General features: G+C 42.1%; 1 protein-coding gene across 1 annotated transcript in view; it reads left to right on the forward strand.

The window, feature by feature from the left end:
- LOC140223920 (uncharacterized) overlaps window positions 1-27942 on the forward strand; it is an 85603-nt gene that overhangs the window by 43858 nt on the left and 13803 nt on the right. Inside the window, exon 5 of the mRNA XM_072296430.1 lies at window positions 11305-11358. Within this exon, the coding sequence (XP_072152531.1) occupies window positions 11305-11311 (7 nt within the window). The 3' untranslated portion in view covers window positions 11312-11358. The remainder of the gene's footprint in view (window positions 1-11304; window positions 11359-27942) is intronic.

The following is a 27942-nucleotide window of genomic DNA, read 5'->3' on the forward strand; positions in this document are numbered from 1 at the left end:
TCAAATCGCAAATTCCTCACACATGAAACATCTCCATTAAGGTGTGTTTCCGAAAGAAAATTTCACAAGGAAACCAATGAAACCACTTCTAAGACTTCAAAGTTGTGTATGAACGGAATTATAAGCTTTTAAAGTTTCCAAGTTTTGTCCGGCCTCTCTCATGGACTCGGTCCACTGTGCGGCGCTGCGGGGCGATAGGGAGCTGCATGGGAAGCATGGGTTGACACGGTGATAACTGTATCGGGGGTCGGACTGGGGTCCCGGCGGACCGACAGGTGACACGATGTCTAATTGGGTAGCCCCCGAGTCGTAACGCTCCGCCGTGTGTGAGTGGCGTTACGAGCGCCGAGACGTGTGTGTGAGTGCCTCCTTGTCCTCTTGTTTTTTTTTTTTTGTTTTTTTTTTTTTTTAATGGCTCCTTGCGAAGTTGTTTTATGGAAAAAACTGCGGGCTCGAGTGGATAAACCGTCGCATGGCGGTAGCGAGTGCGGTGTTGTCACATTTCCCTATTTTCCCTTCCGGAATTTGGTTCCGGTAAGATAGAAAGCAAATATTTGGACGGAGTTAAACAGAAAGGAACCAAGCCATATCGGGATCGAACCGAGAAAAAGAGGCTTAAAGTTTAGCTCCTGCATAAGACTCAATGTAAAAGATAAACTTCAAGTTCAATTTCTGCAAAATTTGCTCCAACAAAAACTTTGAATTTTCGGCGATAGATAGTAGAGCAGTGGTTGAGTTCAAAACCACTCATAACTCCATTTTTTCCAAAATGTGGGTTAGTTCCTTTCTGCTTAACTCAGTCCATTTGAGAAACCCTGCACTGCTATCCTCGTGGTGTAAAAGTTACTTTCGGAGGTCAACGCTCAGATTTGCCTTTTGGTGACTGATGGCCGAAGAATAGTGAAAAGCAAACCTAACCTAATTTGCAAGCAAAAAATCGCCGTGCAGAGTGCTCTCCCCGACATCCGTAAGATAACTCCTCATAAATCATCATCAGGCGAAGAGTAGAGTTACTCCCGAATTAACTTTTTTCCTTGTCTGATGACACGGCTTGGATTATTAGTGCCTGGGGTCCCAAAAATATTTGTCGGCAACAGAATCAATCATGAACTAGATTCAAAAAATGGCATGGAGTTAAGCAGTGCTTCCGTGTTACCGAAGAAGAGAACAGTAACTTCTGAAATGAAGTTTTGAGAAAATGGACCAAAAAGTTTTTTTGAATGCAACTTCTATTGACAAGGTCGTAATTTTCCATATTATAATGCTGAAGATTAAGAATTTTTCGGGTGATTAAGAATAAATAAAATTTATATTTAATTGAGAACAAAGGACCTCTTTTTCCACCTCGGACAAACAACCGTATGTGCTATATCGTCTGCATACTCGCTTGATTATTTTTTTTAAAAATATCAACCAAATTTTACGATGGTAAAAAACTTGCTTATTCGCACACATCAGCAGGACATACTGCTTTCTCGCAATATAGTGCAAACTTACTGCTCTCTCGCAAAAAGGCCCTCACCTCAGCCACCTTTATATTTTGAGGAGTCAATTAACATTTTTCGCACAATGTATTTTCGCGGTTTGGTAATTTTTTTGATATTTCTGACGAAGTTGGAGTAGTTTTTTCGCTCATATCCGTAAAATAATAAATTGCATCTACTGAAAATATTCTAAGAGAATTGGCAACTGGGTCCCATTTCAGCCACTATTCGCGTCCAGGTTTAGATTGTTGATGGCAGGCAGGTGCTGCGGTGTGGGTCCCGTCCAACTAGTTGTAAGCTTAATAGTCACTGTGCGTCATTTAGCAGCCAAAATAGTAATCTGAACTGATAAGTCTTCATAAACGAATCCTATTTTTTATCAGTTTGAATTTTTCTGCATAAATAATGATCCCTGTTATAAAACCAAAAGCTCGGTGGATTCTCGCGTGATATGCTGAATGTTTCTGAACTGACACCTGCACCAAGAAAAACTACGGTCAAAATTATCCAATTAGTGGTGTTCCACGTGTAATTAATAGTTACCAATACCAATCTTTTTTGTACCATTGAGACATTGATCATTTTACTAAAGTTTAGTTCGAGTTTAGTTTTATTAATGTACCTATTAATATATCTTGCGTAATTGCCTCTCTGTTGCGATCTAATTTTCGGCGCGCCTTCAAATATGCGCATCTGCAACACGGACAGCAGTCGAGCGCGAATAGTTGCATCCCATGGGTTGATTTTTAAGCACTCCTTTGCCGATGAAATGCCGATCGACAAATTCCCACCGCACAATGGTATTTGCCGATGAAGGTCGTGTGATATAAGCTGTCAAATGAGTTTCTAATCGGCTGGAGCGCAGAGGATATAAATAACTCTGTTAAATGAAAAACCGTGATGTCGGAGAAAAAAGCCGGAACGTCGCATTGTCGACTGAGTTTTTCGTGGGCGCGCACCATGAACTTTTCATCTATTATTCCTGGCCGTCTCCCTGGAAATAAAGTGTCATTTTTTGCCCCGTCTGAGGAAACGCACCGGAAGGGAAACACAGCCCGTCAGTGGCGTGGCGTGAATTGCGATAAATCGATTGTTATGACATTTAAACCTATGTAAAAGGATCGATAAACAGGGTGTTCGCAGCGAACACCTTTATAATCGATTTTTTACCATAGGTTTAAATGGCATAACAATCGATATATCGCAATTCACGCCACGCCACTGCAGCCCGTCCTATTACGGATGTCTGATGAGAGTCGAGTTTTGGAAGGAGCATATTATTTTGAAACCGGGTGTCGCGCAGTACCGAGGCGTGATCAACTATCGATATTTTCTCATTTTAAGCCATGGTGAATGATCGATTATTAAGGTGTCCGTCGTGGAAACACTAAAAATCGATCCTTTTCCATGAGTTTAAATGGCGGGTACATCGATTCATCGCATGATGCGACACGACGCCGCGTCGGAACCTAGCCGAGTGGAACCTTGCGGCGTAGGAGGCTGGGCGAGCCTCGTTTCCTAGATAACTATGCCGAATTGCCCAGTGACAGTGTACAAATTAATTCGTCTTGATCCACCAGGATGAACGGAAATCCTCCAAACGGAAAACGAAATCTCTGAGAAAGTCACTCAACAGTCGTAGGGACAAAAAAGGGTAATAATGAAAATATGACGGCAGGGAGCGGAACATGGAGGAGACACGATGATAGGATGAGGAGGAACGAGATTCTGGAGATGGGGCTGGTGTACAGGGTGCTCCGAAAATCTGGATCCGCTGTCCCACCCGTATTAACGAAGTAACAAAGTGGTTAGTTCTGGGTCCACACTATTTTGCGGGCACAACATTCAAGGCCGAAAAGTTAAAAAATGTCATTGCTCAATTTCTGACTCTAATTCAAATTGTTGAACTTTTTGGTTTTGTTTTCCCCGCAAAATAGTGAAGATCAGCACTATTTTACCACCTTGTTCCATACAGTTCGGGCCTTGTTTCTCAGCATTTTTTTCTTGTCACCGAAGAGAGACTAGCATGCCCGAAAATGAGGTTTGAGAAAAGGCCTATTACTGGTTGAGTGAGAAATTCATTGAATATATCCGCTTCTCAATAATCGGATTTGAACATTGTACAATACAAAAATGACGATTTTTACCCTTGACTACAAAAAATAGATTTGTTTCTTTCATGACAGGTAAGAAGACCGCACGGGCGAATCTTCGCATCTTGCCTCGTTACGTTTTCAACAAATAACGAACAAATTTTAAGATCAGGATTGAACTTTAATTGCCAAAAAAAAAGGTTCCGTTTTCAGATGACAGTAGTGAGCACAGCTCTCCAGCTTGATGATGTGGACTTACTGCTTACGTCCAGGGCCGGATCAAGGGGGTAGCCACACGGGCCGCGGCCCACGGCGGCAAATCTAGGGGGCGGCAAATTTTGCAATTTTTTTTAAATGTAGGTATAAAAAAATCGGATTTAGAAAAAAGAATACTAACGAGAAAAGGCTACAAAATCTCTCATTTCCTGAGAGTATAGTAATTTCTAATTTTGTCGTCTTTCAGTGATACAATAGACAGCACATTTAATTAGTCGAGTTAAGAGAGAAACCAAACACACAATTTTGCCTGGAACGGCGCGACTTAGGGAGAAATGATGACGAGGACTTGAGATGAAAAGGAGAGGCCCTCGGCGCGGCAATCGGCATGTAACACATATGCGCGCCTACAAGACTGCACGAATACTTCACGCATTGCATCAAACACAGTGCGGTTATTGTGGTCAGCGGAAACGGATAGCGCCTACAAGAATGCATGAATACTTCACGCATTGCGCCCAACTCAGTGCGGTCAGCATGAAACGCATTGCGCCCTAACTCGGTGCGGTCAGCATGAAACGCATAGCGCCTACAAGACTGCGTGAATACTTCTCGCATTGCGCCAAACACGGTGCGGGCGGCGCGGTGCGGCGCGGCGCGGCGGCGGAAGTTAAAATCATTAAACCAAATTTTGTGTTACTTCTTTCATAATTTTTTCGTTCATTTCTTATGAATGGAAGGCCTTCTCCATTAAAGATAGGTTTACGACACTTGACTTTCGCGCAAAGTTCCGTGACCTTTTGCTAGTAGTGTTGACAGGGCTTTCCCAAAAAATGTGTTCAACACGAGTAAACGCGTCTTATGCACCCCTTCCCCTCCGGCACGTTCACTTGATGGTTTTTATTGATGTTTCAAAACGAATGAGAAGAGGGCGGCAAAATACAGGCGGGCCCATGGGCAGCAAGTAGGAAAATCCGGCCCTGCTTACGTCAATTATTTCTCTCCGCCCTGCTGTCCGACAACCCTCTTATTTTCCAAGTAGGACGAATTTTACCCTTTTGGTGAATTCATTCAGTATACATTTAAATTAAATTTATGGAATTTCGAGGAAAACTCGAGTGGTCGTTCCTGTTCTCGCTGGTAACACGGCAGTTCTGCTGTTTTGGTGGTAACGACCAAATGCAGAAAATCTAGTTTTCTCATTGTTCAAATTTCTACGCGACCCGCTATACGTCAAAGCAAAAAAAGGGGTGTGGAGGTTAAGACTTATGGATCACCCCGTGTGGGTTATAGAAAGCAAGCGGGCAGAGGAGGAATATTCGGAGAGGGATGGAGAACGGAGGAAAATGAGAAAATAAAAGTGTTTCCGTTTACGTGAAAGACCGTGTTCGGTCGATGAGTCAAATTACCTTTTCCTATGCTGCCGTGCTGAGATTTAACACCGCATATCTTTCGGAAGTTTCCGTGTCTTATCCTACAAAGTGCGGATTTTCCGGAAAACTTTTAGCCCTCTATTCAAACGTTCTTTACAAGAAAACCGAGCTACATTCTCAGACAGTGCCAGGCAGTATGTTGTTCAGTTTTCTGTAAAAAAATTGTAAATTCTGTAAAAAGTATGAGAGGAAATTTGGCAACGTCTGATAGAGTTAGGCTAATTCTAGTGAATGCCGCCCATATACCTATCAGCCTAACTGTGTTTCATGGGGTCCATATATAATTTCCTCCCGTGTTTCATTTTTATCTGTTTTTTTTCTCCTTTTCTTACAAAAAACAAGTACACGTAAATAGAGTCTCAAATTGTCTATGAATCTTTCTCTTTAACTCACAAAATTTCAAACCAGAATGGTGCAGTTTCCCTGTAAACGTGAAATATAACACGAGAGAAATATAAGCAGCGTGAGGCGCAGCCAGAATTCTGGTAAAAGCCGTTCCGGAGTTCTTTTAAAAGTCAACAATTTTCCAGATGATATTTAGCAACGTTGGAATGATCATACAGTGCAGTGCACGATCCGGCAGTATGTACACCTACGTTCCATGCGGAGTTAGAAACACTGCTGCTGTGTTAAAGAAGAATGCCCTATGAACATTCGGGCGTTGCCAAATCTCACCTGATTACATAAAAAAATTTTTAAAAAAAAACAACTTTTGAATTTTGTATAAAATTTCGTTCTCAATTTCATGTTACGTGTGAGAAATTTTTAAGAAAAAGTATTAGTAATACTGTTTTGAGGACAAATCGTCATCTTCCAGCCAAAGTATCACAAGCGCCGAGCGACGTTCAAAAATTTTCGCCGCAATTTTATTTTCTCAGAGAAATTTTTGGTTGAATCTGTTTGAAAATGTCACTGAATTTTCTTTGTGCTCCCGATAAAATTCAGTAAAACTTTCGTAGAGTTTCGTTGAACACTTCCTATGTAAAAAAAATGAAATGGCGACGGAAATTTTTAAACCTCGCATGGCGCTTATGATACTTTGGCCGGAGCTGACGAAATATTTTAAAAAGAGAAATTTGGCAACATTCGAATGCACATTCGGCGTTTTTTCCTCAGCACAGAACAAGGACCGTCATCACGCCGACCGCAGAGGGCTCCGCGATCTTGGTCCCGAGCAAACGTTTTCCATTCTGAAACGCTCAACAGCGAGAAAAGGACACAATTGTATTCGTATTACCGCTTTTCCCTCGCTCGCACTGGCCATTTCTTTCCCATTGTCAACGTTTTGGTGCATCACGTTTGGTTCGCTCGTCGGCGTAGTTGCGGTTTACAGTCAGTGTTCCCCTTAAAATTCCGCTCCAACGTTTTTAGAGTAAAAAATGATCATAATTCCGGAATCCCCTATCGTATTTTCCACAAGTTTTGAGGAAATCCGGTGAAAGCCGAAATTTTACCGGCGGCGTTTTCTGCGTACCCACACGGGGAAAAAAATGTTGCTTCACTCGGAAAACCAAAGTTTTTGGTTCAGGTAACCAAAGTTTTTGGTTCAGGAAACCAAAATTCTTGGTTCATGTACACTGGAAAAAAAACACATTGGATCTAGAGTCCAGACTCTTGAAAACATTGACAAGAAAAAGGACTCTTGATTCAATCAGATTTAAGCTTAAATCAAAAGGAAATCCGCTCAAATTAAGAGGCTGGGTTCTTGATTTAAGCTTAAATCTGATTGAATCAAGAGTATTTTATCTTGTCGATGTTTTTAAGAGCCTGGACTGTAGATCCAATGTGTTTTTTTTCCAGTGTAACGAAAGTTTTTGGTTCCAGGAACTGAACTTCAGTTCAAGTAACTGAAGTTTTTTTTAGCGCTAGCCAAGTCAGTATCCTTTATAGTGGTCTTCGAAAAACATCGATAGTTAATTACTCACGCTTCGCCGTTGCTATTAACGCCTGCCTCTTGTCCAGGGCTCCAGACAAGAGCCCGGAGGGCGATGGCGATGACCATCTTGACCCCCTCCGCCGCGCCCCGCTCTTCGTCCCGTGCCAACAACTAATTGGAGACTAATTAATAAATCGAATATTCGCTCCGACGCGCCGGTTGCCTATCGCATCAGTTGCAGGCGTTAATAGGTTTATTTAGTCCGCTGCTGAAAATTGAAACTACATCGAGTCATATGGAGAGAGGCGCCGCGCGCGCTGCGGGGGGACAACCGGACGTTGCCGAATTTCCTCTGATAGAGAAAGGATTTTCCAGAAAAGTGGACTACACTGCCGTGCTAAAGAAGAACACCGTATAAATATTCGAGAGTTGACAGATTTTCCCGGATAAAAACATGTATTTTTGACGAAATTCATGCATATTTTCCCTTGAAATTTTCAGATATTAGATTAAATTGCGAATAAAATAGTCTGAAAAATTGCAAGAAAAATATTTACTATTTCCGCAATGAATTCGTATTTTATCAGAGGAAATTTGGCAACGCCTAGAGGTTCATACAGCGTTTTTCCTTACCATGGCAGTTTACACCTCGTGTCAAACGGAAAAATATCGCGCCAAGATATTCCGCGACGTTATGAGAAGAATTAACCGTGGTACATGTATCTTTTCACTTGCGTTTGTCAATTTACTCTCAGGTCGCAATTTAAGTGAGGTCATGTATCTCGGCCAAGATCGCGATATTATCGCCGTTTGAAGTGAATATTTTTGTCGTTTTTTCAACTTTTTTTTCAATTTTCAGGAAAATATCGTGAATATTTTTCTTCTAATTTCTCTGATAATTTTGTTTGTAATTTGATCTAAACTGTCGGATAATTTCAAGGGAAAATATTCCTAAACATGTTATTGGAGGAAATTTGTCAACTATCGAATGTTCATAAGACGTTCTTCCTTAGCACGGTAGAACGAGAGACAATCTAATTGTTACTTCGACCGCAAGCCTCTTTTTTTAAGTCAAAAAGTGTATTTTTGAGCTTTCCAAAACTCAGAAGCGCGTTTTTTGCAAGGATTCACACCAGACACTTCTTTTCAAAGCAATTCCTGGACATTGCAGCAGCCCTAATGTGCGTTGAAGGGCAGACTTTTGAAATTGATGAAACAAATGTGATTTTATCACGATTATACCAATAGAAAGTCAATTCAGTTGCCAGTATTTCTTATTTGCAACAGACCCATTCTCCGCGCTCGAAGTGTGCACGGCCACGATTGTTTAGTCTGACGCACAGTGTATCGAGTCGATAGGAGAAGTCGGACAAAATTTGGAAACTTTAAAAGCACATAAATCCGTTTATACAAAACTTCGAGGTTCTAAAAGTAGTTCCATTGTTTTCTTCGTGAAATTTCCTTCTAGAGGCACCCCTTAAAATTTACAATGTGACGGAATAAACATCAAAATTTGCAGTTTTAATAACAATTTCATGTCCGACCTCCCTCGTTGACTCGATCCATTGTGCGGCCGATTTAAAATTTCACCTGGATAGGCACGCTGCGTGATGACGTAAGGTTAAGGCTCAAGGTCATGGGCTCGCTCGGACCCAGTCGCTCAACGTAAATATTCATGAATCTCAAATGATCTATTTTTCGTCTTTATCACTACACCGTTTGGAGCCATGGCCAATCTGACTTTTCATGCCTCGAACGCTTAAAACATTCATCATACCCTCTCATCAAACCGTAAGAAAATATTTCAAAGGCGCCATATGGGAACCTCATTTCCGGAAATGTTTTATCATGTCTTAATTTAAATGTATGAGCTCTCTGAGCCCCTAAATTTTGATTTTTTTGTCACAGTTCGTTCTACCGGTCTGCTTGGCTATAATTTGCATGATTTTTGAGGCAATCGACAGGTGGTATCTCTAGATTAGCTCACTCCAATCAGATTTGGAAATATGGCCCAGGTTTTTTTCCTGCCATGTGATAAAAATGTGATATCTCTCATTTAAGCAATGGGATTGTTCGTGTTTTGTTACAGTTCCCTTTAAAGATTTACCGCGCCAATTTTCATGGTTTTTATGGGTATTGATAAGAAATAGTCTTGTGAAGGTGCGTGGATGTTAAGAAGGAAAGGGGTCTCTTTTCCGTGTATGGTCTTCTCATAATATCGGTCACTGTTGTGCATCCTGAGAGACATAATAATTGAGAAAACACACTTTCAGCATCGGAATGCAAATAAAACCTTTTTATGCTAATTAAGCCCTCCATTTAATGGCACAAATTCTCACGGTAGAAATGGTCGAATTTCGACTCTCGGACCTTCTCACGGTCAAGTCAGCTGTGTTAAGGAGAAATAACACCGTAAGAACATTTGCATGTTGCCACATTTCCTTTGATAAAATATTCACTCTTGAAAAAAGCTTTGAATATCATCCGTCGAACTCATCAGATATTCCATGCAGATTAAATCGCGGTCGAAACTTCAGGATAAAAAATTCACAACATTTTCTGTAGTAAATTGTCATTTTCTCAGGAGAAATCTGGCAACCTCCGAGGGCTCATACGGTGTTTTTCAATTTCTGAATTTGGTTCTTTCTAATGTATTCCGCGGCAACATGGCCGTGTTTCAATTACTATTTCGAATAGTTAATTCGCGGAAATGGCTTTTAGCAATTTGCAATCGGTCTCGGGCGCCCGCAAAAACCGCTCATGTCCGCATCGAGAAGCGGCGGGAGATGCGCGGTTCCACGCGCTCGGTCCCAGACGGAAGTGCAACTAACAAACCAACTGAGGCCGGGGACCCGTCCGAAGGAAACGAAAAGAAATCGCTGTCCCGCGCCGGAAATTGAATTGATGCAATTCCGGCAGGAAAAAGGAAGAGAAGGGAACGCCGAGCTGTTGTTCCCCGCTGTGGAAGGAAATAAACGGGTCGGAGACCACAGCTGCGGAAAAAATCCAACGGCTCCATGTGCTGTTTTCGACACTGGAAAAAAAACTCCGGCCATGGAGGCCGTACTTACGGGCTATATAGACATACCATCCGCGTTCCGGGTGTAGCCATAGAGTATATAGAGTCGTAATGTAAGTGGGTGAGCTGGCGCCACTTTTAAGCATTTGTCAGGTCCCGAATTCCGAGACTCCTGTGTGCCGCCGGGTCATTTTTTCGATATATAAGCGATTGTTTGCAATACACGGGTACCCGGCCATCCGATGTAAACAAAGAAGATAGGAATCATCACGTATTCCACACCGCCATTTTGGATCGAACATGTATCGAAAAAGTGACCCAAACTCGGCGCACACCGGGCTCGGAACTCGTCGAGCAGAACATGGCGCGGCGCCAGCTCTCCCATTTACATTACGACTCTATGTACTCTATGGGTGTAGCACCTGGAACAGTCGAAGGTACGGCTCCAGAACCCGGAACTCTGAGCCTGGAACGGACGGCTCGTCTATTTATAGCCCGTAACTTTTTTTCAGTGGAAGAGAGCGGTGACTAAATTTTTGGAGATGTACTTTTCTTGATAATTCAACGAATCTTTTGCATAGCTGAAATGAACCAAATTATACTGTTGAGACAGAAAATTTTGGTTTTTTTTTTAAGAAAACTATCACTGAAAAACAAGTTACGGGCTGTATAGACATGCCATCCGTTCCAGGCTTTGAGGTCGAAAGATCTGGGCGTTGGAACCGTAGCTTTGACTGCTCCGAGTGCTATGCCCGGACGGTATGTCTACCTCTACATGGCCCATAAGTGCGGCTTCCACGGCCGGAGTTTCTTTTTCAGTGTGGAGGTGTCAGGAAGCGCAGACATTGATGTCATTCCCGACATATCTCAGGAAAACCCGAAAATACAAACTGCTGCTATAGCTACCAGTTTTTCAAAAATTGTGAATTTTCTCCAGAATATTCTATTTTGCCGTGAAAACTTCGGCTTCCTGGGTGATCATAACGTGATTTTGGTAAAGTGGTTTCGATTCGAGCGGTAAAAACCATCGCTCAAAAATCCGATATCAATCACCAACTAAAGGTCTCATTTTGCCCATGAGCCTTTGTATTGTATTTCCTTCATCCTTTAATGTGCTTCTGTTTAAAATATGAAAACTAACACAAGTGTCTTGTTTTTTTTTTTTTTTTTTTTTTTGTTTCAGAAACTGATGGATATCATTTTCTCGGTGAACAAAATCTCCGTCATTCATAGGAGGGTAAGTGTCATTTTTTCGCACCTCTCTCTCTCTCTCCCTTGATTGGTTATCCATCAAATACATTACGCTAAAATTATATTCGTTTTCTCTCCGAATTCTTACCTCGCCGTAAACTTGGCGCACTATACTATGCATTTTTTCCATGCGACTTACCGTTTTCGAGTTATGAGCGTCGCAAAGTAGGGCTTTCACGCTCAAAATCGGTCCAAAACGGTTTTTAGTTCATTTCTCTCCATTTTTTTGTGGACGTGTTTTCTCAACTGTAATTCGAAATTAATTTCCACTAAAAACTGAATACTTTGAGGCAACTGAGATTGCCTCTCTAGCAGGCTGTGAGCAATTTTCCCTGGAGTCTATAGTCCGAGTACCCCGAAAAAAGGAGGCGGATGGAGACGATGACACGATGAGACGGATAAACGGATCGGTTCATCGAAAATTCACGGGGAGCCATTAATGAGGAGGCACTACCCGAATCGAGCCGCAACGATGCCGTCGCCGCACAGTGGGACAAGTCTTCGGAGAAGTCGGACATGAAATTTTTCATAAAAATTGTAAAATTTTACGTTAATCTTGTCACAATTTCAATTTTAAGAGGTGATTTTTATAGAAAATTCTACGAGAAAACCGACGAAAATACTTTTGAAACGTAAAAATTTCATAATCATGAAGATATACGCTTTTAAAGTTGTTGAATCATGTCCGACCTCTGTCATCGACGCGATCCACTGTGCGCTGCCGTCGACCCAACGATGGGGACGACGCGACGCGGCGACGGCCCAGCGCGAGACAAACGGAGCTGGGAATCCTCCTTTTTTTGTTCTACGTTCAGATTGATTTGCTGTAGATAATTACAAGCTCGAGACCGATTAGACATGACGGAAAAAGAGCTAAATGACGGGAAACCAAAGAAATCTCCGCTCCGACGGCAACTAGCCATGCTCTGAAAGGCGCATCCAGGTGGAAAACACCGACAAATTGGGAGGGGCACTCTGGCAAATGAATGGGAATCTTACGACGTTTTTCCGAGCAACTAACTACTCTTAGAGGAAATTAGTGCATCTCCTCTGTGCAATATGAATTCTGTTTAGGAAACCCGTCGCATCCAAAGCAATAGGAGTAAAAAAAATCTTTATGTGCACTGAAAAAAAAAACTCCGGCCGTGGAAGCCGTACTTACGGGCTATATAGTCATACCACCCGCGTTCCAGGCTTAGAGGCCGAGAGTTCCGGGCGTAGCACCCGGAGCAATCGAAGCACCAGCACCCGAAATTTTCAGCCTCTGAGCCCAGATCGGACGGTATGTCTATACACGAAGCTCGTAACTTTTTTTAGTGTGCAGTAACTTGCGGGTCGGGTAATGATGTATACGTGTTTGATACCTAGGAAAAGATGAAAGAAAGGTCGTAGGGTTCGCCTCCAATTTCGCTAAATTGGCAGCAAACTCATCAGGGAGCGCAAATAGTTATCTATTCGATGTAAACACACAATGGAGAATTTGCACGCACATTTTTAATTACTTCATCTGAAAGTGCCGAAAGACCTGATTTTGCAGTATTTTTTATATTTTTTTTCAGTTATGGAAAAAAGTATAAAAATAGATTTAAAAGTGAGAAAATGCGCCGCCTAGTGACGTCATCTAGCGGCATTTCCCATTTAAACACATGTACTTTGGCTGATTAGATCATTTTGTCATAGGTCCTCCAATTATTGTTCAATTAATGAACCGAAGGTATCCTCGTGTTCAGCTCACTTGGTAGCATCCATTCAAACACGCAATGGAGATGTTGTATGCGTGAAGAATTTGCCGATTTGACTGATAATTCCTGTGTAAAAGTTCGCGAGAAACACGATGGTGCCACTGATTTTCCCTGAAATCAACTTCCAAGCCCAAAAAAAGCTCTCGAGTTGAGGCCAAAATGGAGGGGATATCCCACGCTATCCTGAGAGTCCACCTCGATCTACATCAAGACAAACTCTCCAAGTCCATGCAAAGATAGGGAGCAAATACATTGACAGGGCTGCCACTTCTTTTGGGGACTCTAAAACTGAAAATATGGCATCACCGCTAATGTATTTGCTCCCGATCTTTGCATGGAGAGTTTGTCTTGATGTAGAGGTGGACTCTCAGGATAGCGTGGGATATCCCCTCCATTTTGGCCCCAACTTGAGAGCTTTTTTTAAGCTTGGGAGTTTATTTCAGAGAAAACCAGTGGCACCATCGTGTTTCCCGAGAACTTTTACATTAGAATCAACAGTCAAATCGCAAATTCCTCACACATGCAACATCTCCATTCTCCATTATGCTGCTTCATGAGCTTTGTTCAAAACGATGAAATATGACATTGTGAACCTATCACTCACCAAGTGCCAAAATGCATACATCCAGCGCTGACTATTTCAATGTTTGTAAATAAGCATTGGATTCTGCGGAACTTTTGATAGGGTAGCATGTCTAATAAAGCCTCAGTTCTGGCGTCGTCTATTGGTCCATCGAGACGAGGAACGGGAGCTTTGGCGCGGGTCTCGGGTCCTGTTGGCTCGTGCGCGAGGAGGCGGGGGCTGGACTTGCGGTGTCGGGTGTCGGGTGGCTTGGCGGGCCTCCATTTCATCTGATAAATCAGCGGGGAGGCCGCCCATCTCGCATCTCGTGCCCTTGCGTGGGATGCGGGTTCCCATGACGACGGCCCTCGCCCCGTCGCCCGTCGCGATACGTGATACGCGATACGCGCTCTCGCCTCCCGCTTCTGCGCTTATCATCTCCTATGACGCCCCGAGCCGGCAGCATCCTCTATTGGTCCAGCCGCCCCCGGGACGCCCAGGACGACGCGACGTATCCCGACGCGCGCCTTGCTTATCATACGCGTCTGCCCCCCTTCCTACAACCTAATTCGCTTGTATTGTCCGCCATTTTCTTCTCCGCCCATTTCTAAGACTGCGGCCCGATTATTGAAAGTTTAAAGCAGCCCGAGCGACATCGAAATGCGACATTTTGCATGGTTGAGATAGGACTACGTCCTGTCTTGTCGTGCCGATATAGTTTCTATAATCGGGCCGTTGGAGACCTTTCGTGGAGAGAGTTGGCTTTAGCCTGGAAAAAAGAGGAGGAGGAGGAGAGGAAAAGAAAGAAGGGAACGGCACTAAAAGGAAGAAGAAGACTTCTTGCACCTCTTTTTTTTTCTTTTCCTCTTCTTTTTCCTGACCTCTTCCTGTACTCTTTCTCATCCTGTACTCTTTCTCATCCTGTAGTTCCCGAAAGTATTTATGTCGAAGGCAAATAGTTAAATCAGGCAATCTGTTAAATGTCTGTAGGCAAATAGTCAATTATTATCTTTCTTTCTGAATTCTTCCCTGCATCTTAAAGGTAGTGCCTCAAGATGTGTAAAATGCTTCCTGCGGTAACAATCAAGCAATGCTTCTTGCGCATGCATGAGCATTCCTTCGCAGTTCTTCATTGAATACATGTTGTGTACAATTTGGGGCGTTATCGTTATTAACAAACTGCAATTTGATCTGAAAAACTGCGCTAAGCAGCGTCCTAAATATCAACAAATCAAGAATTTAAGCATAAGCACGCAAAACTTTGTTAATCTGCGAAGTTCGGCCACCTACCCACACATTTGACAAAATTCCTCATTTGAACCGATGATTTTCCTAATCACATAAGCGCCAATCTCTATTTTGGTGGTAAAGTGGTTGTTTTTTCTTTCCTTTCTCTGGTATAATCGATCATGTCTGATTTCCAAATAGCCTTCCAAAAGAACATACATTTTTTTGGAATTCGAAGATCGTCATATAAGCGAACATAACTGTTTTTCTTGTTTTTCTCGCATTCGCAATTTTAGCGCTTGAGCGATATTTGGAAAATAATCGGTTCATTTTGACTATTGGCCTTCGTCGTGTACAACCCTCATTAGTCGACTGGTTAAAAACAGGAAGAGGAAAAATTATAATGAAAGATTCCCTGTTTCCCGGGGAATCCTGTCTGTTCTTCCACTCGGAAACAGCGATTTCTCGCCTGGGATGCAGTACGATTGCGCCCAGACTTGTGCGTTGTGCTTCGGGTTTCCGAAGAAAAACCGAGAAGAGAACGCAGTGGACCAAAACGGAGTTGCTGACCTCTCTCGGCTTCGGCGTCGCCGGTTGAGTAAATGCTTTACAGACTCGATTAATTCTGCTCTGCAACGTTGAAACCGTAAGTTCCCCCGCGTGCCTTCTTAAAACACAAACAGCACGCTTGAGGGGTGGAAGTCAAGAGGGTGAGAGAGGGATGTACGTTAAGGAAAATATTCTGTTGTATCGTGATGGTGCTTAATTTACCCTTCTTGAAGACCCTTTTCCCGATGAAAATGTCGGAAACTGTCGTAAGACCGCCAGGAAGCTGCTGCATAAGATTCCTCTAAAAATTAAGCATATATGTTTTTGAGAAAAGATATGAGTGTTTTTCCATGAAATTTTTGGACATCTTGGGTTTTTTTATGAAAAAAATTCCTAAAAGAATAAAAAGGGGAAAAAAGAAGAGAAAAATTAAAATCGCACTTCACTCAGAGAAAGCTATGACCTAAACCAAGTAACGATTCATATGGACCGCCACTAATAGTAGTAAAGGCATCATATCAACGGTGTAAGTCGGCAATCACAAAACTCAGTTTGCGACGTCGCAGGCTTCCTGTCATATTTTATTTTTTAAACGGAAAACTACTCAACGGCAACTGTTTAAAACTGCCGCGATTTTTCCTCTCTGTGCGAAGAAAATTCTGCGAAAACTTCAAAGGATGATGTCAGTTTGTTCTCTCTTAAAAAAATACCATAGAGGCAGAGATTTTCAGACATCGCAAACGAGATATGTGATTGCGGACTTACGCCGCGCCGTCGATATGCGTTTCATGCCGAGCAGCGACCGCACTGTGTTAGGCGCAATGCGTGAAGTATTCGTGCACTCTTGTAGGCGCTGCGCGAACCGGCGATCGCGTTGTACGTTAGGTGCAATGCGTGAAGTATTCCTGCAGTCTTGTAGGCGCTCGTATGCGTTTGGCTCCGACTGACGACCGCACTATATCTGGCGTAATGCTTCAAGTTTTTCTACAGTCTTGTAGGCGCTAATATGCGACAGACCGCCGCCTAGCTCTATATAATAATAGCAGTACATACCTTAGTGATGGTTTATATACCTTAGTATGGTATGAGATACCCTAGTATGGTTCACAGACCCAGAATCATTAGTTCATTTACGACTCCTAGTGGTATAAAGCCGTAGATTTTTCTACGTGTTAAATTGAATTATTAAGTTTGGAGCGGTCGGACTCCGAAATTTAAAGAATTAATTCATCGCAGACAAATAATCATCACGGCCACATCAGGTATATTCGAATATTGCATAGTCACATTTATTTTATTTAAGAACAAAAAATAGAATAATAAAACGGGAGAGGGGATTACCGCTTCTAAGGGTAACACTGGCGAATTTCGTTTAGTCTGAGAATGACCCATCTCTGGCATCACTATAGCAGTTTTCATTTTTAATTTTAAACTTTAAACAGATAAGCAAAAACCTAGAACCCTTGTCTGTTCCTGTTAGTCAATGGTAGTTTCACAACACGATTCAAAAATACATTTTCAAATCATTTTAAACAATCGGCTTTAATATGTTTCCTTCATTTTTTGCTCATTTTCCCCCTTGGAGTTGGATTGTCAACGATTTCGACCGATTCTTTTATCACGAAACCTCAGATTTTATCCGCAGAAATTTGGCAACATCTGGCCACCGATACGACGTTTTTCCAAAAAACCGCGGTTCCATCTACATTAACCCGAACCTCGACTAAAAACTATTGTCTTTCGGCCGATCGAGGGTTGAACCGTGGAAATCGGGAGATGATAGCTCCAACTCTGCCATGCTCTGCAAAACAACAGCAACTCCATCCCGGAGTGAGCCTCAAAGCGCACAAGAACCCGTCCTCACTGCGGCTCACGTTCGTGTGGAGTTACTGCCCTTTCCCGTAGCACGGTCCGGGTCGCGGCCCTGACACCTCATCGTGCTCCCGGTGCACAGAACAGCGTATCTGCACGCGGTTTACGTTGGATGTTACGCGCCTTTCGCCCAGCGAGGCAGGATGACGATTGCATCGCTCTCATAGTCAATTCGTTCCGTTACTCCCGCGCCTCCGCCCCCCCCCCCCCCCGGGAGCACCTGTCTCCACCCTCCCCCCCTAATCTGTAACCAATCTCCCCCGTGTTTGATTCACAGCCTCGAGTCACGTCGGTAGTCGAGCGGCGCGCTGGAGTTTTTTCTCCCCCGATGGCATCTCATTCGCATCTTCAAATTCCTTCATTTAAAAAAAGGGGGAAATTATAGATGGGACCGGGTAAATGGTTTGTAGTGCCGGGTAACTCCAGTACAGATGTTGATACTAGAGTTCCTCTATGGACAATGTTGGCTGAGCAATATCGAGCGCAATTAGGTTTCGATTTTCGAACCTAATAATGATCAAAGTAGACCAATTGATGACTGATGGTCCATGCAACAGTCCTCTTTGTTCAAAATTTGACGCGCGGCTCGTCAAATTTGATCAAAATGGAGTGTCTTCGTTCATCATTCCGTGACACACGAAACATCTCTGCCAGGTTCTCATTTGAAAATTAGGCGAAGTAATGATTTTAAGACTGATGACTCCCGACACGTTGATGATAATTGGTTCGAGAATTTGATTGTGTATCAAGACCTATATGACCGCCCGAGACTAAAAAAATGGCGGACTTTGCAAGCAGATCACTTGTATTCAGGGACAAGAGACCCTCCACTTGCCTCATGGCGACAGGTGGAAGCTTTTACTCTCGCGAATTCAACACTTCCTTATGGATAATTATAAGGGAGCAACAGTCATCACTCTTTTTTTGGCTGTTGACCTACCTACATGGTGGATGATGATCTTCGGATGACGTCATGAGCCAAACAAGTTTCCCAAACTCCGGTTTGTTTGCAAAACGAAACTGCCAACACGTTGTTAACCATCGACCGAGTAGGTAGGTAGGTAGGTCAACAGTTGAATGTTGACGTCCCGGAAGTAAATGCTTCCACGAGTGCCAAGATACTAGTGGAGGGTCTCTTGTCTCTGCTTTTATTGGTTAAAAATTTGGTTTTGCCAACTTGCGGCACTTTGAATGTCACTCAATTTACGGTAATTTACTTGTCTCAATTTTCAATGTAAGTTATGCGTATTTAACCGGAATCCGCCCGACTGCATTTCACCTTGCGTCGTTTTCCCCTTATTTTACCGTTTATAGAAAAAGTAAGCAACGTAACGCCGTGAAACCTTCTTTAAATTTTTTGCACAATTTCTAAGAATATACTCACGAAATTGTATGGCACAATGCTGCTTAATTTTTCCGTAAAACAAATAAAAAATGAGAAAATCAGGCAGCGGCTGATGTATATAGGTTGACTCTTGTTAATACCGTCCAGTTGGACCTGGACAAACGATGTCTTATTTTCTTCTTTTCTTTTTCGACTAGAAATATCCACCATCAATACACAATGCTATGATTTGACCTCGCCAACATTTTGAGTTCTTGAATCGGCCGTCTATTTTATGGGTGCTTTTTTTCATTTGAATCCCTTTCTATTAAACTTGTAGATACTAAAACTGAACTACTCGAGGGTAGACCGGGTACATTATTGTGGCGGCAACACTGCTCTCGTGTTTGACCCCATCAGAGTAAATGACTAATTACAGAGGTAGACTCCCCTATTATTTTGTCAGCGGTAGCCACTAACAATAAGACCTTAATCGCCTTCTGCAAGCTCGCCTGCTTGAGGGCGAGTTCTGGATTTGATGAGAGGTCATTGCAAATTTGTGTAGGATAAAATCACGAATTCAGGAACTTTCAGGGGATCCAATCGTGCAAATGGCGTCAAAGTTTACTCTTTGTAATGATGCTTGAGGGAGTGGGTTGGATTACAATCAAATATGTATGCTTGTGTACTACGAAAACAAGTTTCAAAGAAGATTGCTAATTCATAATGCTCATATCGTAACTCGGTGTGACAATTAATCTACATTTTGTAATACGTTGATCTCGAATGTACAAAAAAAAAAAAAAAAAAAAAAAACCCTGACATGATATGAGCTATAAATCGTTGCTTCATTTCCGCCTTTAAGTAGAAATCTCAAGCTGAAATGAGAACCCCAAATTAAGTACAAATGTATGAAACTTGCTGGATTAAAGTTGAAAAAATTATGGAATCTACTTACGAAATTGAAAGATATTTTTCTAAAATCCTCTAAAAATGAATTTTACAAGGTTTTCCTTTCCTAGAATCTTCCAAAAATAGATTTTACAATTTTTTCTGATTACCTCGCTAAAAATTCGAGAAGTAATGACAAGCAGTATGAGAAAGCAGTATATGCGCAAAAATTGACGTCATTGCAGACAGAACAGCAGTGGATCCAAAAGAGCTGTATTTCTTGCTGTCAAATGTGAATTGTCACCTTTTTTTTTTTCAATTTCTCACCTCAAAATTTGATTGTAGTTTTTTAAAAAACGCAACAATGCGGAGGAAGACAATTATCTTGCCCAATGAAATAAATAAGGCCCTTTATTGTACTGTCAAAGTTCTAAAATCCCTCGATTTCTAGACGTCCAAGCAATGTTTAACAGTCTTTTGGGTGCTCATTAAAAAGTTGGATTACATTTTGCAATAAGGAACCACTATCTCTGGCTCTTCCATAAAAGCGCCTTTCTGCGTAGGGAAACCAATGACATGCATGTTGTTTCTAAAATAAGCCAAAAACAGTGGTTCCTTATTGCAAAATCTAGTCCAGTTTATGAAGAAAAATTGAAAAAGATTCGTCCCGGGATTTTTCTGGTTGGACGCTTCAAAGTCCTCAACAATTTTGGAGAGTCACTGCTCTTTTCGGTACGACGGCAGCGTTAGTTAGCGGTAACCCAAGCTTGCGAGGTTGGAAGCGTGGGTCAAAGGCTGGCAAAGGTCACCGATTGAAGGGATGGTTGCGAGTCGCATTGCAGCATTTTCTCCGGGAGCCAGATTGGGAGTCGAGGGACTTTATTGATCCCTGCCATCCCTCCCAAGAGGCCAACAGCGGGAGCCACGGGGGCGGGCAAAAGGGATGGCGCTAGGCTGGCACTAACCTCTACCCTCTTCTCGCTCTACTATCGATCCCTCTCCGCGATTTCCTCCTTCTGCCAATCCATGTCCCACCTCTGAGGAGTCCCTAAAAGGGATTCAGGGATAGCCTCGCACTGAAAAAATGGAATTGCTACATTAACAATTTCGTAGTTTAAAAAAGTGTCCGACACGTTTCAAGGTAGATTTTACAATTAAAAAATGCTAATTTAAGCACCCCCGCGGTTAAATTAGCTTTCTACCGTTGTAAAATGTACACTTGAAACACGTCGGAAATATTTTTTCAACAATTTAATTGTTGAATTAGTAACCAATTTTTCAGTGCGGATGTATCTGAAGTTGTACTAAAAACAGTTTTTCAGTCGATCGAAGATCGACCACAGAGAACATATATTTTTAAAAAATTGAGTAAGGTAAAAGTTAAATTCGGAGGTCACCGATAATTTTCGAAAAATGATGACAATTGATGAGCAGATTGTTGAGCAAAAAATGAAAAAATAAAATTCACCTAAAGATGACTAGTGTGTGTCACGGTAAGCACTCTGCTAGGCGAGGTTTTTTTTTCAAATGTTGGAATTGCCCAAGAAATTTCCCTATTGTTTGTCAATAGTCGTCATCAGGCAGGAGCAATCAAAGCTACGGCTCCAGCACCCGGAACTTTCGGTCCTTGAGCCCGGAATGGACGGCATGTCTTCCATTTTTTGCTCGCAACACTTTTCCAATGCAGGCTCTTTACGAAAACCCCCTCGACCGAGTTGATAAGAGACCAGTTGCTGCCGTGCTAAGGAAGAACGCCGTATGATCATTCGAGAGTTGCCAAATTTTCTTCGATACAATGTTCATTTTTAAGGAAAGCTATAGATACTTTTTCTTAACATTTTCAGAGACTTTAGGTGAAATTGCGAACAAAATTATATGAAAAATTGAAAGAAAAATATTGTCAAATGGAGATGTTGCATGTGCGAGGAATTTGCGATTTGACTGTTGATTCTTACGTAAAAGTTTGCGAGAAACACGATGGTGCCACTGGTTTTCTCTGAAATCTACTCCCAAGCTCAAAAAAAGCTCTCAAGTTGAGGCCAAAATGGAGGAGATATCCCACGCTATCCTGAGAGTCCACCTCTACATCAAGACAAACTCACCATGCAAAGATAGGGAGCAAATACATTGACATAACAGGGCAGCCACTTTATTTGGGGACTCCAAAACTGAAAACACGGCATCACTGCTAATGTATTTGCTCCCTATCTTTTTGCATGGAGAGTTTGTCTTGCTCTTGATGTAGATGTGGACTCTCAGGATAGCGTGGGATATCCCCTCCATTTTGGCCTCAACTTGAGAGCTTTTTTTGAGCTTGGGAGTTGATTTCAGAGAAAACCAGTGGCACCATCGTGTTTCTCGCGAACTTTTACGTAAGAATCAACAGTCAAATCGCAAATTCCTCACACATGCAACATCTTCATTTTCCCCGAAATTCGTGATTTACCAAAGGAAATTTGGCAACGCCTGAAGGTTCATACAGCGTTCCTCCTTAGCACGGCAGAGTGAGAGTGAGGTGCGTGTGGCGAGGGGAGGAAGGGTTATCAGCGTACATACAGGGTGTCCCAAAAGTCCGTACCCCCCCTCGTAACTTTTGAACGGTTAAAGATAGAAAAACGAAACTTTGGGAATGTTTCTATCTTAAAGGAGTCCATCTTCTAGGGGGGTCAAAATTTGTGTCCCCCCCTCAGGGGGGGCGCGGGGGCCCCCAACTTTTTTTTTTCAAATAGTAACCCCTATCTTGTGATACATCATTAGAAAGAGCATAAAAAACTAAGAATTTTGGCGCAAACCGCAAATCAATATCTTAATTTTTGACCGAGTTATGATAGGTCAAAGGTCAAATTTGACCTATTTTCAAAAATTCATATCTCCGGTTCAAATTATCGTAAAGAAAAAAATAAAACGGGAAAATTTACCAAATTGTAAGCACTTTCAAGTAATAATCACAGAAATTACTTCAAACTAATTTTAAGGGGGGTTTCGGACCCCCAAAATACGTCATTTTAAAGGTCATACGATATTCTCGCGAAATGAGCCAATTTCTCCTTACTTTTCCTCAACATTATCTTAGTAAGTTCAAAATTAGTTCAAAATTGCGTTTTCAAGTCCCCAAATTTCGAGGAAAGTTCAAAAAACGAAATTTAAGGTAATTCAATTCAACCATTTAAATTTCATTTTTTTTAAAACTTTGTTCGAAATTTGGGGACTTGAAAACGCAATTTTAAACTAATTTTGAACTTACTAAGACAATGTTGAGGAAATGTAAGGAGAAATTGGCTCATTTCGCGAGAATATCGTATGACCTTTAAAATGACGTTTTTGGGGGTCCGAAACCCCCCTTAAAATTAGTTTGAAGTAATTTCTGTGATTATTACTTGAAAGTGCTTACAATTTGGTAAATTTTTCCGTTTTACTTTTTTCTTTACGATAATTTGAACCGGAGATATGAATTTTTGAAAATAGGTCAAATTTGACCTTTGACCTATCATAACTCGGTCAAAAATTAAGATATTGATTTGCGGTTTGCGCCAAAATTCTTAGTTTTTTATGCTCTTTCTAATGATGTATCACAAGATAGGGGTTACTATTTGAAAAAAAAAAGTTGGGGGCCCCCGCGCCCCCCCTGAGGGGGGGACAAAAATTTTGACCCCCCTTGAAGATGGACTCCTTTAAGATAGAAACATTCCCAAAGTTTCGTTTTTCTATCTCTAACCGTTCAAAAGTTACGAGGGGGGGTACGGACTTTTGGGACACCCTGTATATTTAAGTGAGCAAGCAAATGGACAGGTCGCCGCACTAGGAACACAAACCTGGAAGGTGGACGAGTGCTCAGGTGAGGGCTAGTGGGGTGGGCGGAGAGCAGGGGGTGACAGCGGGAAACGGGTCGAACATGGAGGACCGGAACTGAGCTTCGCCGCTCATTTCAGCCCCAGAAAATCAACCTCGAGTCCTTTCCGAAAGGGATCATGTCCGTTCCCACTCGTGAACTCCGGGGCGTGTAAGGACACTTGCGTTTCGAGGCTCATTTGAAAAATCGTTTTGGAAATAACTCCCTCCCGCGCTAAAAGCGAGTATTCACTTGTTATTTTCATCGGATGTTATGTGGTTTTGTTCGTGCGGTCACCCGCGCCCACGTTTTACTGATCGTGCCGCCACCTGAACTGAACCTGGCTCAGTGCTCTCGGACGTTTTCCAGCCACCGGCATGAGGAAAAATTCGGTGGTTCTTACCATTGCGGTTCGTGTGTTTCCATGTGTAAAATGTCAACGTGCCAATGATGAGCTTCCTAAAACACGTAGTTCCATCGCGGTGTTTCAAAATTCCCACCTTTTTTAAAGAATAATATTGGGCATCTTTAAATTCATCAATACGAAATTTTCTGTGCATGGCGATTCTACGAATGTGGTCGACCACAGAGAGGATTTTTAGTGGACTTATCACTAAAGTTGTTTATTCATTGCCAAACACTACCCAACCAATTAAAATACACAATTACTTTGTGGCTCATTGGCTCATGCTGAATGTCATAGAATTTTTGGAGCAATCGTATTTGTTAGCTTGTGGGTATTTTTAAAACTAGTGTATTTGGATATCCAATTTCACGTAAGTCTTCTGACCTATGCGCTGAAGGTAAAATTTGTCAAAATCAAAACAAGCTTCTAATGATGTGAGACAAATGATGTGATAATATCGCTAATCATCTTCAAATACTCGAAGCTGAGATTGCAGCGTTATTCTCCTAGCCCTCATTTCCTTCAAAAGAATATGAACAAAAAACTTAGTATTTTTTTTAACCACCAATACTTCCTATCCTAATGTCTTTGTTCAAACTACTCTCAGTGGCTCAAAAATAATAATTCGTTTTGAAAACAGAGACAAATTCAGTGAAACTTTGTCAAAACCATCCATGAGGCGAATGCGCTTACGTTCTTCTTGCGAAAAACACCATGCGCAATCTCAGCGACATGGCCGGTTTGAAAAATCCACTTTTCAAATCATACGAAAGCTCAGAGCTGGAAACATAGATTAACGGTAGATGACAAAAGAACTTATGTACTTTTTGAGATAAGCCCTGGTTGTGCGAACAACTCCCCGCTATGTCTTTTCAGTATGAAATTGAAGTTACGACATTATGTCAGAAGGGCGACAAAATCGTCTCCATTACCATGGCAACGTTCCCCGCGCTGTTTTTCCAATATTTTTGTCCCCGCCGTCTGCTGTCCCCGCCGAACAAAAACTCTCTCTAGCCACGAAATGGAAGAGTCAAACAGCTGTAAACCAGGGAGAAATATTTTTCCGGGCCGTCGCACATTGGATCGAGTCAATAGGAGAGGTCGGACAAAATGTGGAAACTTTAAAAGCTCATAACTCCGTTTATACAAAACTTTGAGATTCTAAGAGTGGTTCCCTTGTTTTTCTCGTGAAATTTTCTCTCAGGGGCACCCGTTAAAATTTAAAAGGTGACAAAGTAAACATCGAAATTCGCCGTTTTAGTTAAAAATATTATGTCCGACTTCTCTGATTGACTCGAACCACTGTGCGCCGGCAGCGCAGTTTTGCAAGGAGTCCGTGGATGAATTCGTAACCCTAGTAACGACAATAAGTTTAATCGGTATGTCTGTGCCTTTATCGGCCGGGCAGATGCACATTCGTTTTCGTCGTAAGTGAAACGAGTAACGTGTTGTAGTTCGGCTCCGCTAGTTTTCATCCGAAGTCAGAATGTTATTCCCTGCGGTATGATCGTGGCTCTTCAATCGGTCGGCCTTAGTGGTAATGTTCATCAGTCAACTATTCTCAGCATTTTGAGGCAGTTCGTGGTTTTTTACTTGCCAGGTCTCGTCGAAGGTAAGGATTATTTTCGTTCTCGCGGATTATCGTGATGAAATTCAGGAAAAATCGATCTTATGGAACCTTTTCGGCCATTATTTTATCTACCCAGCAGCGGGCCGATTATTGAAATTAATCGACGAGGCGATAGACAAAGAAGGCATAGGGAGTATATGGAGCGATCTATTGGTGGTAGCGGGTAGTGCCTATAGACTAAGGGAGAAAATGACGGGTTAACTATCGGGTCTCTCGTGGGTTGCTGTTAGTCTATTACCTACCTCGTTTGCCCAATGCAACCACCTGCTTCCATCAATAGGATCCCTCTATATCTCTTTGGTCTTCTTTGTCTATAACTTCGTCTATCAATTTCAATAATCGGCCCGCTGGTCTCATTTTGTGAAACATTTATCTATACCTTTTTCACGCGCTTCTTGCATGCAAAAGATCAATCTCAGTTTTTTGTATTATTTCCATTTTCATCTTGCAAATCCAGAGTCCTTATTTCAGTGAAATCTTAAGGGGGAGGAGGTGTGTTTGAAGGGGGGATAATCAGTTTGGGAGGGAGGAAGGATAGATATTCAAAGAATTATGACCCTCAAAAGAGCCCCCAAAAGTTGCTCGGAGGAGGAAAGATTTGCCTGGTGGAGGATAAGTGGGGTGGTAATTTTTATGTACTTGTAGTTTGCGAAAATTTCCAGAATTCGTCCAAATTTATCGAAATTGTCCCTACGCATATCAGATAGTGACTTTCGGTACATTGCAGCTGTTGAAAAACACCCGGGTTTGCGCTTTTTCATAATTTTCACACTTATTAATTGATTATTTTAAGGAAAAAGAAGGAAAAAAAGAACACAGCTTCTTCAACTTTAGTACTTAAGGAGGTGGGAAGACCGAGAGTCTTCAGGAGTAACGATGATTATCTTTCTCGTCTAGGAATCAGAGGAGAGGAATTTTGCAATGCTACAGTTGCTCTTACGTTTTGTTGTTGATTTTCTACACTTGTATATTTTTTTCTCGAGCCATCGTTATGTCCTTTTAACTCTGCGCTTGGTTCCCCTGAAGAGGGCAGAAGGCAAAGATTGCAAGCGCGATTCATTAAGAGATAATGAATCAAGACCCAACAACAGCGCGTGCGCGTATGCATTTAGCATTGTTGCCTAATTGTCAGTAGACATTGGTTGCTTGAACTCTTCTCTGACGGATTCTATCTCTTAGATACGCTGATTGCTACCAGTGTGTTTCTTTTTCATCCGTTTTTTTCTTGCTGTAAGGATCCTTTCAGAAAAATAAATTTTCGAAATTGATCTGTAGTGAAATAAACAAAAGAGAAAATAGATTTTAAAGAAAAGAGGAAGAAAACGTTTTAAAAATGAATTTCAGGCCGGGGAAAATAACGCAGACAATCAAAAGTTAGTACATCGCTCCAGTTTTGACTTCTCACCAAGGACTTAAAATGTTCGCCTTTTGTTACCAATTTTGAAATCATGAATTCTGCGGGTAATGGGCTTAACTGACACTTTTATACATGGTTAAGAAAGTTACGGACTTTGTAAACATACCGTCCGTTCCGGGCGCAGAGGGCGAAAGTTACGGGTGCAACAGTCGTAGCTTTGACTGCTCGGAGTACTACACCCGGAACTTTAAGCCTTTGAGTCCGGAACGCGGACAGTGTGTCAATGTAGCCCGTAAGTACGACTTCCACGGCCGGATTTTTTTTTTCAGTGTATCCAAAAAAAAAAAACCGTAAGCGACACCTCTGTCGTTAAAATGGTCGTAGGCAAGTCTTTACTAATTAACGAGAGGAAATTCATTACGCAGTCCCTACATGAAAATGATCTTTTTTTCTTGTATGCGCCCTGAACGGCAAAAGCGCTCGGCGCACCCACAACCGCGAAAGGCCCCGCGTAACAACCTCCCTACGGCCGGCCATGTTTGAAGTGGAAACCGTGCTCATTCGGTGTGACGTAAACACTAAGAACATCGGTGGTTTTTCTTTTTCTTTTTCCTTGCCTCTCCTCATCGAGATAGCGCTCTATTAGCGGGTGCTCACCGGGGCGGAAGACCTGGAAAGTCCGTGAAATGTCATGCCATTAAGCGTCCCGGAAGTGCAGAAGTGCCCGCGGAATTTTCGTTTCGACTCCCGAAATTTCTACTCGTCGAGTCGCCGAATCGCTCGACCCAAAACCCCGGTGGCGAGCCATGAATGATCGATTTTCGATATATCCCCATTAGAACCTCTGGTAAAGAATCGATTATTAAGGTATCGTTGCGAACACACTCTTATACACGGGAACACGCGAGATTTTTGTTCGTTCTATTTTCTTTTTATTAAACTAAAATTAATTTTACGCGAATCAAGTTTCAGAATTGCTACATGGTTTAAATATCGTCCGAGTTGCTGAATTGTTGCAATTAAGATACTTATTTACCCTTTAATTGTTGTAAAAACCGGGGAAGGGCCGTCAAAAGAAGTGACGCGTGGTCCTAGTTTTGCGGCGATTTATCACAAATAACTCGCATTGCGTTTGATGCAATGCGAGAAGTATTCATGCAGTCTTGTAGGCGCTAGTATGC

The sequence above is a fragment of the Bemisia tabaci genome, chromosome 2 (genome assembly GCF_918797505.1).
Source record: "Bemisia tabaci chromosome 2, PGI_BMITA_v3".
NCBI classification, from domain to species: Eukaryota; Metazoa; Arthropoda; class Insecta; order Hemiptera; family Aleyrodidae; genus Bemisia; species Bemisia tabaci.